At 43.5% G+C, this 18,354-nt stretch overlaps 1 protein-coding gene across 1 annotated transcript in view; it reads right to left on the bottom strand.

Moving 5' to 3' along the window:
* Positions 1 to 1,509: 1,509 nt before the first annotated feature.
* The window catches only part of mpped2a (metallophosphoesterase domain containing 2a), a 30,685-nt gene continuing 13,840 nt past the window's right edge, over positions 1,510 to 18,354 (bottom strand). The window contains exons 5-7 of the mRNA XM_037246614.1: positions 4,380 to 4,495; positions 3,089 to 3,202; positions 1,510 to 3,009 (exon numbers count right to left, since the gene is read on the bottom strand). Of these exons, the coding sequence (XP_037102509.1) occupies positions 2,891 to 3,009; positions 3,089 to 3,202; positions 4,380 to 4,495 (349 nt within the window). The 3' untranslated portion in view covers positions 1,510 to 2,890. The remainder of the gene's footprint in view (positions 3,010 to 3,088; positions 3,203 to 4,379; positions 4,496 to 18,354) is intronic.

The raw sequence follows: 18,354 nt of genomic DNA, 5'->3' as shown, positions 1-18,354 counted from the left end.
GCTTGGTAGTACTGAGAAGCTAGCTTAATTGCTAACTACCTACTAGCCTGCCTCATCTGGAGCATCGGAACACGAATATTGCGTGTGGACTTGAGCTTAGCATTTAATACGATCACCCCCAAGTGCCTGGTGAACAAACGATCCTTCTTAGGTGTTAGCATCCCCCTGTGCTGTTAGATTTTCTCATGAACAGATGGCAGCGTGGGTGAGTGGAGAACGACTTCATCGCAATCTTCCTGGGAAACGGTTCTCCTCAAGGACGTGTCCCGAGCCCACTACTATTCATCTTGAGGTCAAAACCAGTAAGAACTACATCTTCACACAATAGTGGTGGCCTTCTCGAGACTCAACAAAGCTCGAAAAATAATGGCGACCTCTCTTCCCCATTTTAAGGATATTACAGGTATGGCCAAAACATGGACGATCATCAGGATATATATTATGACACAGATTTCACTCTGGCCTTTCCCAAAAGAGGTGCAGAGTTGACTCGCTTCACCATTCTGCGGGTAAATCTGCTAAAGGCCAAATCTCTGAAGGCATTTCTGTAAAAGATGTTTTGTGTTTTCATTTTATGTCATCTGACCAAATCAAAATGGGTATATTAGAATCCAATGAGTGGACCTTCCCAATGATTTTCAAGCTATTTCTATCTGAAATAGAAAATTCGACATATTATTGTTATTTTCATCCTCCGTTATAATCCGTGGAACATGATTATATACAGTCCAGTATAATGTTGGGTTGAAAGACCAAGAAGAACGCTCCGTTCCGTTAAAGGGCGATGGCGTACGTACATGCGAGTATTTATTACAACCCCAAGCCAACAGAGACGGACTCTCTAGATGAGGTGCCTGTATGCAGTCATGTCTGCCCCTGCTCATCTGCGGCCCGTGTTAATATGATTAGACTGGATTATGGTAATGTGCGGGGGGATCTGGTGGGTGCGGGGCCATGCTTTGCCGCTCTTGTTTCGGGGAATAGCTAATTGGTCGGGCTGCTTTGATGTTGTGGTGACGGGAAGGGGGTTGGTGGGAAAAAGGCTGGCAGAGGCGCCTTACAAGTCAAGCCTGTTTTATTTTTGGACTACACCAGATTTGTGTTGGAGAGAGGTGGAAAGGAAGGAAACCTGATGAAATCATGTGAGAAATGAGCGCCGATGATTTTATCTAGGCCTTATTGCTAAGCTCTGGTTTGTGGTTTTTTTTTTTTTTCGCCACACAAATATCTGGGTCAGAGAATGAAAGCTACATTGGTAGTGTCGAATTTCTTTTTCAGGTTCAAGTGCATTAAATGACAAACTATATAATGAACAATTTCCAACATAATAAGAATGAAGTATATGATAGAAATGTCAGAATGGTGACATTTAGCAAAACTAACTTTTTACCGCAAAGTGTTTTTTTCCCGCCCTCCATCATACAACGTTAAGTGACATTTAGAAATAAAAATCTTCGAGACCTTAACGACGCCCCGGCGTCAACACTGCTGCATTAAAAGTCGAAAAGATTTCATAAGTAAAAATCTGCAATTTTATTTGCATATAAAGGCAGCTAAATATATCACAATGAACAGAAAAGAGAGGACTAACATTTCCATACAATCAGAGAGAGCCAAAGAGAAGGGAAGGAATAAAAGCACGAAAAGAGCATTTACAGCAGCAAAGTCAAAACTACTATTGGCAACGTTTTTTTTTTTGTGCTAGCAAGATTGCATTTACACACAGTGCAAAATTAGAAAGAAAAGAAAGCAATAAAATAAAAAACGATCAGAATGACACTTGAAAGGACAACATAAGCATGTTTAGGCAGGCAATCAAAAGCACCTGATGGATTGTGACGGCCAAACGTTTCCTCTCATCCAAAATGAACAAGACGTAAAAACAAAACAAAAACCCTGTGGAACGAGAAAAAAAAAAAAAAGACCGCCCACCCTTCCTTCACCCTCGTTAAACACAACTTTTAGTACAGAAATTTTACAACATGTATATATAATATATATATTTTTTTATACATAAACTTTCCAAATTAGGAGTCATCGAATAGGATGGAATCTAAAGTAAACGTTTGGGCTGTAATTTAATAGCTTTCGGTCCCTGCGCGAGTTCCGTGTTGTCTAGCGGGAAAGTCGGACAATAAATAAGGACATTTTTCTTCCCTCTCTCTCTCTGATTTTGCAGAAAGAAAGAGTGGAGCTCTAGCTGAGAACATTAAAGCTAGTTTAAGGCAGTGTCCCTGTCAGCCAATAAGAAAAGCGCAACTGACGAGAAAAACTAACAAAAAAAAATCCAAACTAAAACACAAAAATGGATGATACAACAGCAAAACATAGATGGCATCCGTTGTTCGGTCAACCAAACAAAGAAATTGTACAAATTCACAAAGCATGATTTATCTTACAGATCTGACCGATATTTATCAAGAGCAAGATTGTTTAATCACAAAATCCCCCGGGAAAAGGAGAATACCGGTGTTCTGCATTTTTTTTTGTCAGTGGTGGGACAGGCAAGACATTTTTCTCCCTGCAGTCAAAAAAAAAGCAACAAGATGCAGCTCTGAGATGAAAAGGGAAGTCTGTGCGATGACAAAACAAGTGGCACATAATTGACACCCCGCCTAAAAAAAAAGGCAAGTGAAGTCTCGAGGTGAAAACTTCCACACATGTTGATTTTGTGTGGGAAATACAATCACAGATCAAAAAAAAAAAAAAAACAGACCAACACCGATATTCTCCTTCAAGTTTGACCCGACACATCTCCAAAAATTCTTGGAGAGGACCAACAGTTTGCAAAGACACATTCTTCTTTTTCTTTTTTTTTTTTTTTTTTAATTGACATTTGTAGAAAAACAATTCTCACCTCCAAGCCCCGCCCCCCCCCTTTGCTGTGGTCTCAGGAGCTGGAAGGATTGGGCAGGTCGAAGACGATGGGAGGGTTGGTGGGCTGGAAGCTGACGGTGCAGGTGGACGCGTTAATGAACGTCGTGTAACCGTCCGTCATGATGCCGTAGCCTGGAAAGCGCAACACAACCATGGCAAATATCGTCACGGAAGGACTCAAAGAGAGATTCAAAGAAAAACGACAACTGACCTTCATGTATGCCGCCAAAGGCGTGCAATTTGGGTCGCACCCTCTTCTGGACCGTGTTGAGCAGCTCCACGCAGCCGACCCGCTGCAGCTCCTTAGGAACCCAGTCTCGGAAACCTGCACACACACATTTCACATTTTTTCTCTTTTTTTAACAAGTGATCATTTTATGAATTTCATGTCAATATTTGTACAACTCTCTGCTTTTGCAATTTTGTATGCTAATCAGAACAGTCCAAACTAATGCAGTGGTAATGTTACAATGACAGTAAATATTTGTATAAAGGCCATAAATATAAAACAATCATGCCTTCTTGTGGAACACGACAATGTTTTCTACCTACTACCGTACTTTCCGGACTATAAGGCGCACCTAAAAACCTAAAATTTTCTCAAAAGCCTACAGTGCGCCTTATAGTCCAGTACGCCTTATATATGGACCAAATCCCTAAATTTAAACTGGCCCGAAGCATTGTGTCATAAAATAAATCATAAGAGGCCCGCTGAAGACTATGAATCATTAATCAAAAATACTATGGATCATTATTTTGTGATTATAAAGTAATTTGTTGCGTCTGAAGTTGAAATAAAAAAGATAAAATGGAGAATGATTTGATTTGGATTAAAAATCTGACATGATGCATTAATGGTGCGCCTTATAGTCCGGTGCGCCTTATATAAGGACAAAGTTTTAAAATGGGCCATTCATTGAAGGTGCGCCTTATAGTCCGGTGCGCCTTATAGTCCGGAAAATACGGTAATCAATATTTAGAGCGATGAGGACTTCCTATGAAAAATAAATCTACTAACCAATTAATGGATCAATGACTAGAACTGATCAAAAAAATCTGAACTACTTCTATATTATAAAATATTTTGATCCAGACAGCCAGCATGCAGTATTTATGTTTGTATTCCTTAAGCCAGCCTCCAACCAAAATCGGATCCGTGCCCTTGTTTGTGGCATCTGTCACAGTGCTACAAAATGGAGTTCACATGCAATCAACGCCAGAAGCGGCGGCAGCAGCAGCCCCTCCGTAGGCGAGGAGGAAGGAAATCACTCAATAAAAACAGGTGGAGAACGTAAGAAAAAAAGAAAGGGGGAGGAAAAATAAACCAAGTGAGTCTAAACACCCAGAGAGAAAACACAATCAGTCTGGGGTGATAAAATCAACAATACACGTTTCTTCCTTTCATAAAGTCAAACACAAATATTGAATCCTGAAGTGTGTCTGCTACTGTTTCTGCTAAAATGAGGTATTAGACGCGGGGGTGATTGGTTAATTGGTCTCACCCAGCGGCGGGCCGTGGGTCATCAGGATGTCGATGCCTTCTGGGACCAGGTTCCATTTATCCAGCAGGGACTGACCCCGGGGCAGATTGAAGCCCCAGCCGTTGAACCACGGAGACCTGCAAGAATTCAAAACGCTTCAGTGTCAACATTTCAAATACGTGATGAGCGGCAAACTGATCTTTCAGCTCGTCCAATTCAAGGACACGCGGCTACATTCCCAAAATAAAGCGGGAAGATCGAAACAGAGGGGAGCTCGTGTCATGCGTCAACATCACACCCTCCGCAGCCCCTCGGCAACCCGCTACCAGATTGATTGACAGCAGCCGGGCCACCTCCGGCGGCTTGGATCAGAATGTGCGAGCTCCGGGGTGACAAGCTGTGTCTTTCCTGGCACCCACAAAGAGAACCTCCATGTGGCTGAGTGGGAATGTGGGAATGTGGGGATGGATGGATGGATGGATGGATGGATGGATGGACGAAAGCAAAGCGGGCAGATGTTTTATCAACGAACAGAGAGCAACTGAGTAGATGGGCCTTGATAAATTGAGCCTTCATTTATCACAATAGTGGTAATGGCAATAGAGGGCTGACAAGAAGGCTAAGGAAGATAGATTATCATCATGCCGAACGACGAGGAATAAAGAAACTCCATCAAAACCCGCACAAAGCAAAAGTAGATATTTGCTGAGGACGTCACGATTTGGACTCTGCTATTCTTTGACTCGTCTGAGCCTGCTATGTTTAGCTTGAGCACGAGGAGACGAGGGCTTCCAAAGCATCAATAAGTCCAGTTACAATGAGCAGTGGGTCACCTGGCCCATCGATACCGACCGCAGCGGTGGGTGAGTCCGAGCAGACGAACCCCAAAAATCACGCAGCTTCTAAATATAAACGAAGGTACTAAATGATTTAGACGTCTTCTAGGTGCGGAGCTCCGTATTGGAAGAAGCGTGCGTACGTGCGCTGGGAAACAAAGGCGGCTCCGAAGCCCACGCTTCCATTGGCTCGCTCGGCGGAGAGCTGAGAAATGAGGTTAAAAATTAAACGTGAGGAGCAAGGGGAGCGAAGGCCACAGACTCGACTGATTAATTAGAACTAATCACACAAATCAGAGCTAATGGAAGTCTAATGGATTACTGGGAGGACTAAGCACTTCTGCGAGGGAAATGGGGCGGCTGCTGTTGCGGCGCTGGCGGGGAGAATCTTCGAAAGCCGTGAATCAGAGCTGAGCTGGCGTGCTCGCTTGGCTACACACACGAGACACTAACGGAACATTTGTCTGACTAATAGCAACAAGGCCAAACTTTGACAAAAAAATATATTTGCTCTCCCCATTCAGAAAAAAAAATGCTATTGAAGAAAAAACACACAAGTGAGATTTTTCCCTTCGCATTCATTCATCTGGGAGATGAAACCTAAACCCCTGACATGAGCCGGGGATCCGAAGGCAAGCCAAAGGTCTTGACTGAATGCAGAGCAGCGTGCTAGCCCGCCGCCGCCACAATGGCCCCATTGTCAGACGTCTGCATGTGAAATATACCTTCCATGCAAGTGCATTTGTTAACCCCCCACCAAGATTAATGGCGTCGCAGGCAAATAAAGGGAAGATGGTTTCCTGTGCCGCTATCGTATATGCACTGCTGTCTGAGTGTGTGTGTGTGTGTGTGTGTGAGGGTTCGAATCGGAATGTATTGCGGTAGTGTCCACGTAATTATGAAACATAAGTAGTACAGCATGGCGAAAACACTCCCTCATATATACGTTGACGGGTGAAAATACTCTGTCATGTCTTATTGACACTTGCCATCTGGGGCTTGTTGCCATGGAAACAAAGCAGAAGCGTTTGCAGGCACAGTAGGATGTAAAATACATTTACCCCCCTCCCCTCTCAACTCAAAAAAAAAAGAACAAGTGAAAGTAACACACCAATAACGGGAGGATCTTCCGTAAGTCAAATAACAGTATTTGGCTCCCACACACAAAAAGCATGGCGAGCACAAAGGCTGGTAACCGTGGTAACAGGCACATTTAATGATCCCCCAGGGAATCAAATGGTGGAAATGGGTTAAAAATCAGCCTGCAGCGGAGGTGACGCAGACAGAAGCAATTTAGCCCTCATGCGCACAACGCCGATATTCAATTAAGCCGTTGGACATCATTAGGACGCCGTGGCTCTCTCGGGGCACGACTCTGCTGTTAACCTCTTTCTGGGTCCCCGGGCGGGCAACAATACCTCGCAACGTTTGGCACCGGAGGACCTTATTGTTTTATCAAAATGAGCCTACAAGACCGCAATGAATTGTAATTGAAAACCATCATAACAAGAACAATCATCATAAAAAAAAAAAGCCCAAGAGGACCTCCATTCTTTTTGTTCTCGTTTTTGCTGCGGCGGGCCTGAAAGTCTCGCTGTTGGTACGTCTTGATGCATCGCTTGCGCACACATTCGCCAACATGAGATATATGACATGGTACAAATAGGAGAAACTGTTGCAGTAAGGAAATCTTGACATTGTTCACAGCATTAAACTCACGTAATGAGAATTTTACCATAATAAAACTATTAACAATAAAGTTGCCCAGCGGACGACCCTGGCATACTTTTATGACTATTATTTCCATACTTATATTTATTTATTTACTTATTTATTTATTATTATTATTTTATTCTTTTAATTGTTTTATTTTATTTATTATTTATGGCCTTATATTTAAGGCCACTGGAATATAATGCACAACTGCTAATAATCTAGATATAGCCAACATTTGTCCATCCAATATTTACACAGAAAGATGTGGCATATTTTTTATGTATAATTAATAAGCAACTGTTATATTATCCGCTTCCAAAATATTCATGCATTATTCTCCACCACATTATATATAGCGAGACCTGCTGCACCATCGGCTATCAAAGTGGTACAAGATGCTACAAAAACATTTGCACTGTGACCGGTTAACAAGAGAGGTCAGTCTGTGTGTGTGTGTGTGTGAAAGTGTGTGTAGGACCAGTGATCCATCGCATCTGGCCTCTCGAGTCAGCGAAGCCCGGAGGTCAAAGGTGGGCTGCGCTCTAATTGATCAACCTGTCAGAACCAATGAGGAGGGCCATGTTAATGGGACTTTGATAAGCCTCATGGGGGTGCACTTACCTGACACTCACTAGTATGCGCAAAGCAGTCCGACATGTGTGTGTATGTGTGTGTGTCTGGGTCGCTGTGTGTTTGTGTGTTTAATCCCAGAAACCCGAGTAGCCTTATTAAAAGGAGCCAAGTGTAGCCTTTTGAAAAATGGCCTCTCAGCATCAAGGCCACCTTTGCAAACTTTGGGGACAAGGTGGAAAGTGAAGTCACAGGGGTGAAGGGTTTGTGTGTGTGTGTGTGTGTGTGTCCCAGCACTAATAACCTGCGCCTGGTGACTGATGGAGTGTGGAATGGATTAATCTTGCTGCAGTCATGCTGCCAAAGCCAAGACGCTAAGGGTTGGCCACCGGACTTAGCCCGCTTAGGAAAAAGCTACAACCGTAGGGACACGTTGGCGTGCACACGAGGCTACACAAACGCTCTCCCCGGGGTTGAGACGCAGCCAGCTGCAGTTTGACCCGCAGACCGGCGACGTAAACCAACCGCTGTCTGAGCCAGCAGATGCTTGGTAGCAAACACAGCTGCTCTCGCCGACCCGGCGGCTTTCAGCTATTCGCAACACCGCAGGTCCGTTGTTCCGTGTGTGTCTGAGATCTATCCGATGATGTCGTTGGGAATTACAAGATGGGATATTATGCATGTACAGATAAAGGAGTAGCATTTACAGTACATCACAGACATTTATTACTTGATTTAGTCAATGTTTGTGTATACCAATCGGCGGCTCCCGGGCTACATGCGGCCCAGCACCAACCTCCGAGTGGCCCAGCCTGACTGAATTGAAATGCATTGAACAGAGGGTGTCTCAGTTTGCAAGATTTCAAAAATTCCTACAGTGTTTGATACCTTGAATGCAACACTTGCGTCACTTACCTACATTGTTTTGAAACGTGGCTAGCGGTGCGAAAAACAGGAGTTGCGAAAACGTACGTTGGCCCAACTGAATTTGAAATTGGATAGCCCTAATGTAAATAACTATCAGGTTAAACTTGATTTATGTGCAGGCTGATAGCAACGACGGTAAAATCTGGCAGTACGATAATTTCCCGGCATTAAGGCCACAGTCCAGTATAAAAAAAAAAAACAATACTAACAATGAAAAAAATTGAAGGGAAATTCAAATCAGACAGTTTGTTCTTCTTTACTGTTATCACGAGTTACTCATATAAAAACAACATTAAAGTACAAACTAACGCCCAGCTCCTGTAAATCCGACAACCGTACCATCTGGCTAATTGAAAGCATTTGCTTGCATCTCACGATAGTGAAAATGACAGCCATAAATCTCTTACCAAGTCTGATTTGTGGAGATTTTGTCAGGCAATATAACAATGAGCTGGTCAAATTAATGGGATGCCATTAAAACCCAATTTCCTTCTCGCTGTGTTGATTGACAACAACAACATAAAAATACGCGAGCGAAAGCAAGTGAGCCCGACTATGTGCCGCAATCGAGCCACCCGATCGGCGTGATAACAGAAAGAAGCGCTGCTATAAAATATAGATGGAACTAACGGAGTGTTCAGCGATGGCAGAAAACTATTCACGTGAAATATTTGCGTCTGGAGGCTTGTGAACCGAGTGTGATGGAATAAAATGTGTGCGTGCGGGGCACAAAGCTGCTGGTGAATGTTGCAGGTGGAGCTCAGGAAAAGCGGTGAGGTGTTGTGGGAACACGGATATGAACATGGAGAAGGCCGGGCAGGTCTCCGGAAACTCGAAACCAGACTCATAAAAAGAAGTGGAATCTGGGTCCTATTCAGGGAGCCCATGGGGGGGCCAAAGTCCTATTCAACCTGCTCCGAGACACGGGGCCATGGGTCCCATTACCCTTCTCCAGCCCCGACCTCCGTGAACTTGATCCAGGAGAACAATGGCGAACAGGGGAGGGTGGCGAGGCCAAGTGGAGTGAAGGGAGGCAGTGAGGATAATATATCTGGGAAATGAGGGAGGGGGGAAATTGGCTGACAAAAACTGACAGGCCACGTTTCATTCCCCGGCTTGCCTCTGAGGACCACGTTGGAGTCTTTTCTCAGAGCAAATTAAATTAGAAAAATGATGGCATTAAAACTGTGACCACTTGCTTGAAAGATTCAAATATGAATCGGGCATCTGGGTTATATGTTGACTCGAGGAGAGGAGCCACCAATTTATCTCATTATTCATAAGCTCCAATTAATTTTATAAAACAAAAAAACATTTTGCTCAACCTTCGACGCATCTTTATGACATTTTTTTTCCTTCATTTAATCAATGCGTGTGATTAAAAACATTTTGCGATGAAATCATGAATACTTATGACTGATTACGCAATCAAATCATTCACGCCCTCCTGCTGTAGATATTTCCTCAAATTTCCTTCTCGGCAAGTCTGCAACTATCGATACAAAAAAATCGATTGAATTCCGATGTACCAAACAAAGCTCATCAATGAAGGTCATTACGATAAACGCAATCATGCCCTTGTTAGTTAAAGAAGCTAACCTTTAGTGCCTTCGTGACTAATAATATCTATTCTTCATTGCGTGTCCTATTTTTGTTCCAAAAAGCTTTTACCAATGAAGCTACAGTGCATTTTTTTTTCTTCCTCTGTATCGCGCTCTCCTGAGAAAGCCGGGAAGCTGCAGGTTTTCTCACAGACCTGTCAAAGCGCTGAGAGCGCACCCTGCCTTGTAGCAGCATAACAGCCAGACAGTCTTTGCTGTCCAGGTCAAAGATCGAGGATGTGGGGAGCGGAGGAGGGGGCGTCCGAGGCAACAGGAAGGGCTGGCGGGGTCAAAGAGGCGCAGATACATGCCACTCTGTCTGCAGCTATTGTCTTGACCTCACAAGCAGTGCATGTTAGCGAGGGCATCGAGACGTGGCGGCAACAATAGGCACAGGAAAGCGCACAAACGGCTATTGTTGGTCTCCAGGGTTTGTACCAAACAAGCAAATTACATGCGTACTGCGGGTACAATTACACGACCCAAGTATTGAGATGCATATCCATATCAGACCATTAATTATTCCTCATGAATATTTGGGTATGATGTTTGTAAGAATTTAAATCACATGACCAAGTGTCACCTGTGACTGGCATCCATGCTGGTGGTCCAAACTATATTCTTGGCACGGAGAGTTGTGGAGGAGGTCAGCAGGAAGGAAGGGAAGTGCAGCAGGATGATGTTAATGGTATCACAACAGAGCAGATAGCCCGCCTCGCTATTTAAGATGCCGTTGTTAATGCTGATTGATAGCTCGCCATCCGCAGCTACCTTTTTGACCGCACAACGTGAAGGGGAGTCAGTGGCGTAACGATATTATTCACAACGGTATTATTAAGTCTGCAACACTCTCAGCAGAGTCTTACTCTATGTGGAACTCCACGACTGCCTCATTGTCACACCGAGTGCATTATTTATTCATCTGAGCCTTTCGCTTGCGTAGATAAACAATAACGCCGGCACTCTGTCGGTAACCTTTCACACCATCACCAAATAGAATCATGTCGGTGAGATGGCTCGTAACATCCAACTTGTGTCTCAGCAAAGTCACAACAATTAAGGTTTACGCAAGACCAACACACCTCGGGCCACATCAGTCGTGGACACTCTGCTGTTCAAATATTTATCCAGTCAAAGCAGGAGACGCAGCGTGGCGCATAAAACAAGATGGAACCTAATAGAGCCAGAGCAAACAGATGGATACATTCAGATGTCACGCTGGCCCTGCTTTAACCCACATATTGATAGTAGAGAAGCCCGCTGCTGATTAGCAAGCGTTTTTAGCATTTCTTCCGAATGATTCACAAGCCTGAGAGCTGGGACTCATCGCCATGTAGTCCCCGACTGGTTACGTCTTGGGCTGACTTCCAGGGAATTGTGATTGCATTTTAATCGCCCGGAGTCGCCTGCCCATGCCATGTATCCGTCCTCGCGCTGAAGACATCTGGCTAGCTCGGGGCTACCGTCGTTTAGCTTCCGCCCTGCTCCCCACAGTGCTCCATCTTTTGATTAAGCCTCCAGTGCTCATAATCACAAGCAGAGCACTCCCTCACAACCTAAATTACCTGCGTAGCGTGTACAGAGTTTAAATACGTATACAGGAGAGAACATTTCAAAGGACGGGAGGGACAAAAACAAACTGATACATCCACATCAATTGCAATTTATGGGGCAAACTGAGTGGGTAGTTTCTACTAAGTTGAGCATCTCTAAGAATGTCAAACCTTTTGTCATGTTGTCTACATGATGAACCAAAGAACTACTTTAGTAAGGTGTGTAACCTGCGTGCTCATTAGCATTATTTAGCTAGCAATATCGTTTTAGTTAGCACAGGTTACCGTATTTTCCGCACTATAAAGCACACCGGATTATAAGGCGCACCTTCAATGAATGGCCCATTTTAAAACTTTGTCCATATATAAGGCGCACCAGATTATAAGGCGCACCTTCAATGAATGGCCCATTTTAAAACTTTGTCAATATAGTATAAGATATATAAATTTGGTCCGCGGGCCGGACTTTGGACACGCCTGCTGTAGTGGCTCAATATTGGTCCATATATAAGGCGCACCAGATTATAAGGCGCACTGTCGGCTTTTGAGAAAATTTGAGGTTTTTAGGTGCGCCTTATAGTGCGGAAAATACGGTAATTAATAGTGCACATACACAAAAAGGCGTGACCCTTTGACAAAGATCTGCAGAGGTGTTGCCTTATCATCATCATCCTCGTCATCATCACATAGCTACCTTGTTTTACAGGCTTCCAGGAAAAAGAGACTTCCAGTGTGTTTACACAGTGGCATCTCTGAACTAGTATTAATGATAGAGCCACTTAGCATTCCGAAGCATTGGTCTCAGCCACGCTGTTTGTTTCACAGGTCATTAAATTTATGCCGCAGCCCTAATGTTCATTACAGCAGCAAGCTGGCCAGGACTCTGTAACACTCGCTCACTGTCTTTCATCCCCCGCCGTATTCCTCCTGCTGGCTTTCTTTTCGTCTCACATGTCTCAGAACGTTTGCTTGACAACAATTATTTTCCGTTTTAATTAAAAGAATTGCTGCAGCGGTTCCAGGTCTGCGGCACACTTTTAATTCACATGGCACACGAGCGCCAATGTTATTTTTCATCCAATTCCTGGACAGATGGTAAAGTGCGGAAGACACGTTTGAGGAAAAACGGCACATTTGAAGAGCATTGTTCTTCTCGCTGCAGCGCATGCCAAACATGTTTGTGCGGCGCTTTTAATTGGACGTACTTAATAGCTTTTCAGGCTTAATTCCATTTCTGCTTTTAACAGTCAGTAGTGGTGGAAAATGTGGAAATTCAACAGCAGCATGAATGAAAAATGAAAGGAATGGCTTGAACATTCAAGTAAAAATAAAATAAATCTGAACATAGGCTGATGAAAGGAGCACATTTATCAATTAAAAATCAAAGTAGAGTATTAACATTATACAATTTATTATTGTGGTTGCTGCAAAAGCCACTTTGTCTCCTTTTCAATTTTGCCGTCCTTCAGCAGGTGCCACCCTTGTTTCAGTCTCCACCCAAAAAGCTGTAAAAGATGCAAGTTCTTTTTTTATGGCTCCTTAAAGCCAAGGTTTGACTATAAAAAAATAAAATGCTGTCCTCCACGAGAAAACAAACGGTTTAAGCAGCAAGAATCAAATGAAACTTCTTGCAAATGCAGTGCACTTTGAAGAGCAAGTAAAGACGCTGGTGCAAAAGTTGGAACAAAACAAAGAGCAAAAATCGAGTTTAAGCGATTGACTCTTAAGTGGATCAGTGCTTGCTTATCCATCAATAAATATTAAGAAATATACTGTGATATTTATTAATTAGAAAAATATTTATTTATATATTATATGTATATATTATATTACTATACATCATATTATATATTTATAAAAACATGATATTTGTATATTTAAAAATATATCTATTTATATATTGTGTATTTTTAAAAAAAAAATTGGGACAAAAGCTAGTCATCGGTTCAATTCGAAGGATTCCTTTCAAGCATTCAAAAGCTCTAAGGGTGACAAGGCCACTTTGGAGCACATCATCTACACAAGCTCACACTTCAGAGGCCAGTGAGAGGTCAAACGTGACACGGGAAAAAATAAATACCAGAGAGGGAGAAGTGAACTTCCTTTTGCATTTGACAGATGAATGATCTGCAGTTCGCCAGGACAAAAGAAACACAATTGACCTTTGTTTGTAATTTTAGAGCAAAGGGCACTTGGACTTGCTCATACTGCAGAACATTGTCTTTAAAAAAAACAAAACGAAAGCAGGTGCGCAAATACAGATTACACATTTGATGTTTTTCTGTAACGAAGGAAGACGAAGGGTCAAACAAGCAATCATCATAGCCAAGCAAATTTGCTATTACGCCAGACGACTCATTCTGGCAAGAACACATGAATCATGACAGGAATTAAATACGGCAAATGATGGCAAGGATGTCATCATCTCATTTGAAATTAGCCGAGATGTCCTGCATTTCGAAGCGGCTGCTCACCACCACAGATGGATGTTTACGACAACAGTAGAAAATGAAAGGCGTGCAGGTGAAAAGGTGATTTAGCGTGCAGTTTGGCCACTGGTGCTACAAGGTTCGTCATGGCTCTCTTGACATTCCCATTGAAATACCCAACAAGGTCAACCCAGCTCTCAAGCCCACGAGCATCTACACACGTACAAATACACATTTTGCTGCAGTGTTGACATATATTGACAAATACTGATCTCAACCTCAGATCAAGCCAAGTCAACAGTCTCTACACAACCTCACTTGTTTCGTGAATTCTTTTTTACTGGTGAGGGTCTAGTAGCCAAATTACACTCAAACAGAAATCAATCACCTTATTTTCCGGACTATAAATTGCACCAGCCATAAAATGCATAATAAAGAAGAAAAAGACATATATAAGTCAGGAAATAACATGTGAAATGATATCATGTGTTAATAATTTCACACATAAGTCGCTCCTGAGAATAAGTCGCACCCAAACTACGAAAGAAATGCATTGTAATTGTATTTTCGATCGCATGGCCTGGTCCTATACGCAACCCTTTCGAGGTCTTGCTTCGGTTGCGTCAGCCCTTTTTCATGCTCAAATATGTGATGGAGCTGTCGACCATGTCGCGAGGCAGACCCCTGCGTCCGCCTCACCCCTCGGTGACTGATGTGCACAAGGCCACTGAGGAGAGCTTTATTAGGCGGTGCCGAGGACTCATCACTCTCCCTTTGACATATTTGGGGCTTACCTTGGTGTGGGGGTGAGCACTCAGAGAGATGTGAAACAGGCCGTACGGGGCAGAACAGACTAGCCGAGCGAAGAACTTGTCTATGCGCAGCTGAGGGAGGGAGGGTGAGTCATTCAGCGGGGAATGCTCCGAGTCGTCATCGTGCAAAAAAGTGAGGGCGCCATCACAAATCCATCACTTAACCCTCTCATTCACTGGGCTGACACTCAGGTGAAAAAGCTCACGCAGCTTCACACACACAAACGTGCAGGCACGCACACGCTTAAGCAGCAAAACTGGCTTCCCCGCCGCATAAGAAGCAGCACGAACGGAAAAGAAGCAGCCGAGCATAGTGAGGCAGAGGCAACTTCCACCGCAATCCATCCTTGTCAGCAGTTGTTTCACCATTTTATGCTCCATTAAATATAGATTCATTTTCAACGTCAATAAATCATTATCTCATTAATTCTGAAATACTACTAAAATTAACATGACACCGCTGTCAACGCAAAACTAATTTCGGAAAAGCTCGGGGATGCAGCGACAGTACCTTGGCTGCAGCGTAGGGGTGTATTTCTTTTTTGTTGGACAGGAAAGAACACAGTTATATTGCAGCAAAAAAAAAAGGGTTTTCTTGACAAATCTGCGAGAGAAAAAATTCAAGTGAAAATAGCAAATTAGAAATAAATAATTAAAAAATAAATGAACTTTTTTAAGAAAAAATGATGAAAATAATGTTTAAAAAAAATGAAAAATAATAATTAAAAAAATAAATGAACTTGATTTTGAAGACGAGAAGTTGTCCCGACTGGCTTATCGGGGGCCTCGTGTGCGTTGTTGTGTTGGGCTGGCAGCCAATGCAAACTTTTAGGAACTGGCACCACTGAAGGGGTGACGACTTAGAGGTGATTAAGCTCAACAGAAGCCGACACAAATTCACACTTGGATGACAGAGTCGAAGGAAAGTACAGAAGAAAAACAAAAAATGAACACTATGCTACAGAGTAAATAAACATGCGGTCCAAACAATAAAAGCGAAACACTACGCTGGGATTACTTGCCTATTTCTCACTTTCTTATTCTCATACACACACTTACATGCACGCGCACACGCACGGCCGACCTTTACAGCAGAAAATGAATACATGAATAAGACTCAAATCTGCAAATGACAAATCTGCATTTGGCCCTCCAGAATCCCCCGACGTGAGCTACAGAGAGCAAACGAGGGCAGTTGGATTTAATCGGCTGCCTTTGGGAGACACACAAACACGCGCACACACGTGGAGCGTATTTACAATGTCTGACAACTACCAATCTGGATCGTTTTGGATTTACAGTGTCTTATAAAGTTTCTTTTTTTCCTCCCCCCCCACAGCGAAAAGAAGCGGTTTCTTCCAAATACACCTCGCATTAGGAATCAGAAGCAGAAGGATTCCTCACATACCTGTGACCATCCTGCTGTGCCAGGACTCCATTACACAACAAAGAACCTTAAAGAAGCATGCCACGGAAATACTCGCATCTGATTGATTATTTTTTTATTTCATTTAAACAAAAGAAATATTTTGTAGAAAAATATCAATTCCGTTTTGCTACCCGCATTGATCATTTATAATAGTTTGTACTCAAACGACTCCACATACAAAATTGGAAACCCTTAAAATTCCACAAGGTAATATCAAAGGGTTGGAAAATGTGACGGAATATAAAACTGTGTCTAAATAAAAAGACATGTTTCCGTCCAAAAGATTGTTGCCTGGAGCAGTCAAACGATTCTAATATAATCAAACCACCAACTGTCCATCTGAAACAGACCTTCAGCTTTCTTGCAACAACTTTGATTGACAAGGTCGTCTACTGTGTTTGTGCATGCGTATGAGTGCCCGTCCATATACGTGTGTGTGTGTGTGTGTGTGTAGAAGTGAGCAAGCCTGGGGAAAGGAGCTTGAGCTATTTGGTCTGTTAAGCATCTGTCATTAAACAGTGTGTGTTGTGTATCTTTCATGGCCGACTGCTTTCACATCGGCCCACCTATTTTTCTGAGGAAAGAATCGAGCCAAAACAAGGACTGACTTCAACGATGGCAAATGCTCTTGAAATAAACAATATGTTATTAATTGCATTTGTTGGTTAAATGAACAGGCCACAATCGGACACACAGCGCCCGCCGACTTAGCCTAGCTGGCAGCAGAAGGCCCGAGAGGGCAAGGTCGGCCACCCGGTCGGTGAGCTGCCGATGAAGTGAAGGGGTCACTACGTGGCTAAGTGAGACCTCACAGCGGACAAGAAGGCCAGACCTCGGGCCACGCTGGGCATATGGGTGTGAAGGAGGTGTGTAGTCCAAGGAGGGGGTGGTCAAGCTGTCTGCTACTTCTCTCACGAGACCCCCCCAGCTGTCACAACAGACACTTAGCAGCCCTCACGCTAAACACCCACCAGGGAGCAAAGGCCGCATCCTTCCTTTCCAAGACAAGGAAAGAAAGGTGGAAGGAAGGACAGAACAAGAGCAGTCTCTTTTTCCTGTGACCCGCACTCCTCCACTAAATACACCATTATTTCTCAAGCGAGGCTCCAAGGCTGCTAATTATAACTGCAAAAGGATGACCTACATGATTATTTTAAGCCTGGGCCAGACTGGTGAGAACCACTGAGTAGATAGCGCCAAAGCCTTGAACACAACACGTAATGGCACTGCAGGGGGCACCGATTGAAGTAGCTTTCATCTTGACCATAAATAATAAGCGATGTGTGTTCAAATAGACAAACAGATGATGAAACTTTTCAACATATCACACAATGCAGACTTTAAACCAATCCGACACATAGACGGCAATACAGGTACATACCGTAATTTTCGGACTATAAGTCGCGGTTTTTTTTCATAGTTTGGGTGGGGGGGCGACTTATACTCAGGAGCGACTTATATACATATATATGGGTTTTTTTCACTTTTTTGGGCATTTTATGGCTGGTGCGACTTATACTCCGGTGCGACTTATAGTCCGAAAATTACGGTAATATGATTACGGTATTTTCCGGACTATAAGTCGCAGTTTTTTTCATAGTTTGGCCGAGGGGTGCTGGCGACTGACCCTCACACACTTACCAAATTGGTGACTCCAGGTATTTATTTTGAGGCGCCACCTGTATTTTTTATTTGATTTATTTTGGAATTATATGCCCCCGTTTTAAACAATGAAAATAACCGAATAACATCAGCGCATCGACATTTGGTTTGATCTGGCCTCTGCTCGTATTTTGGTGATATTGCCATACCGTCCTCAAAACGCAGCGGTGATCTCATCCGCGCGGCTTGTAAACTCTTCCCGTTCACAAACACTTCTTATTTTACCACACACCCCACAAGCCTCTGTCTGCTCCCTCCAACATTCCTCCGACAATCACGCCAGCCTTCCGCGAGTTCTTTCCACACGAGAGCCGATTGACAGCGGGTCCCGGTACCGTGCGTATCACTTAACCCCGTGTCAAAGCACAGGTGTAACGTAAGCCCCGAGTGCGGGCGAAGGTCCCGCGCTCATAAAGGAATGCGCAAGCTGGGAATAGCATGGCGCATGTTAGCGAGGCCCC

The sequence above is a fragment of the Syngnathus acus genome, chromosome 3 (genome assembly GCF_901709675.1).
Source record: "Syngnathus acus chromosome 3, fSynAcu1.2, whole genome shotgun sequence".
NCBI lineage: Eukaryota > Metazoa > Chordata > Actinopteri > Syngnathiformes > Syngnathidae > Syngnathus > Syngnathus acus.
Note: the sequence above shows the minus strand (reverse complement) of the source record. Positions and strands in the feature narration are given on the sequence as shown.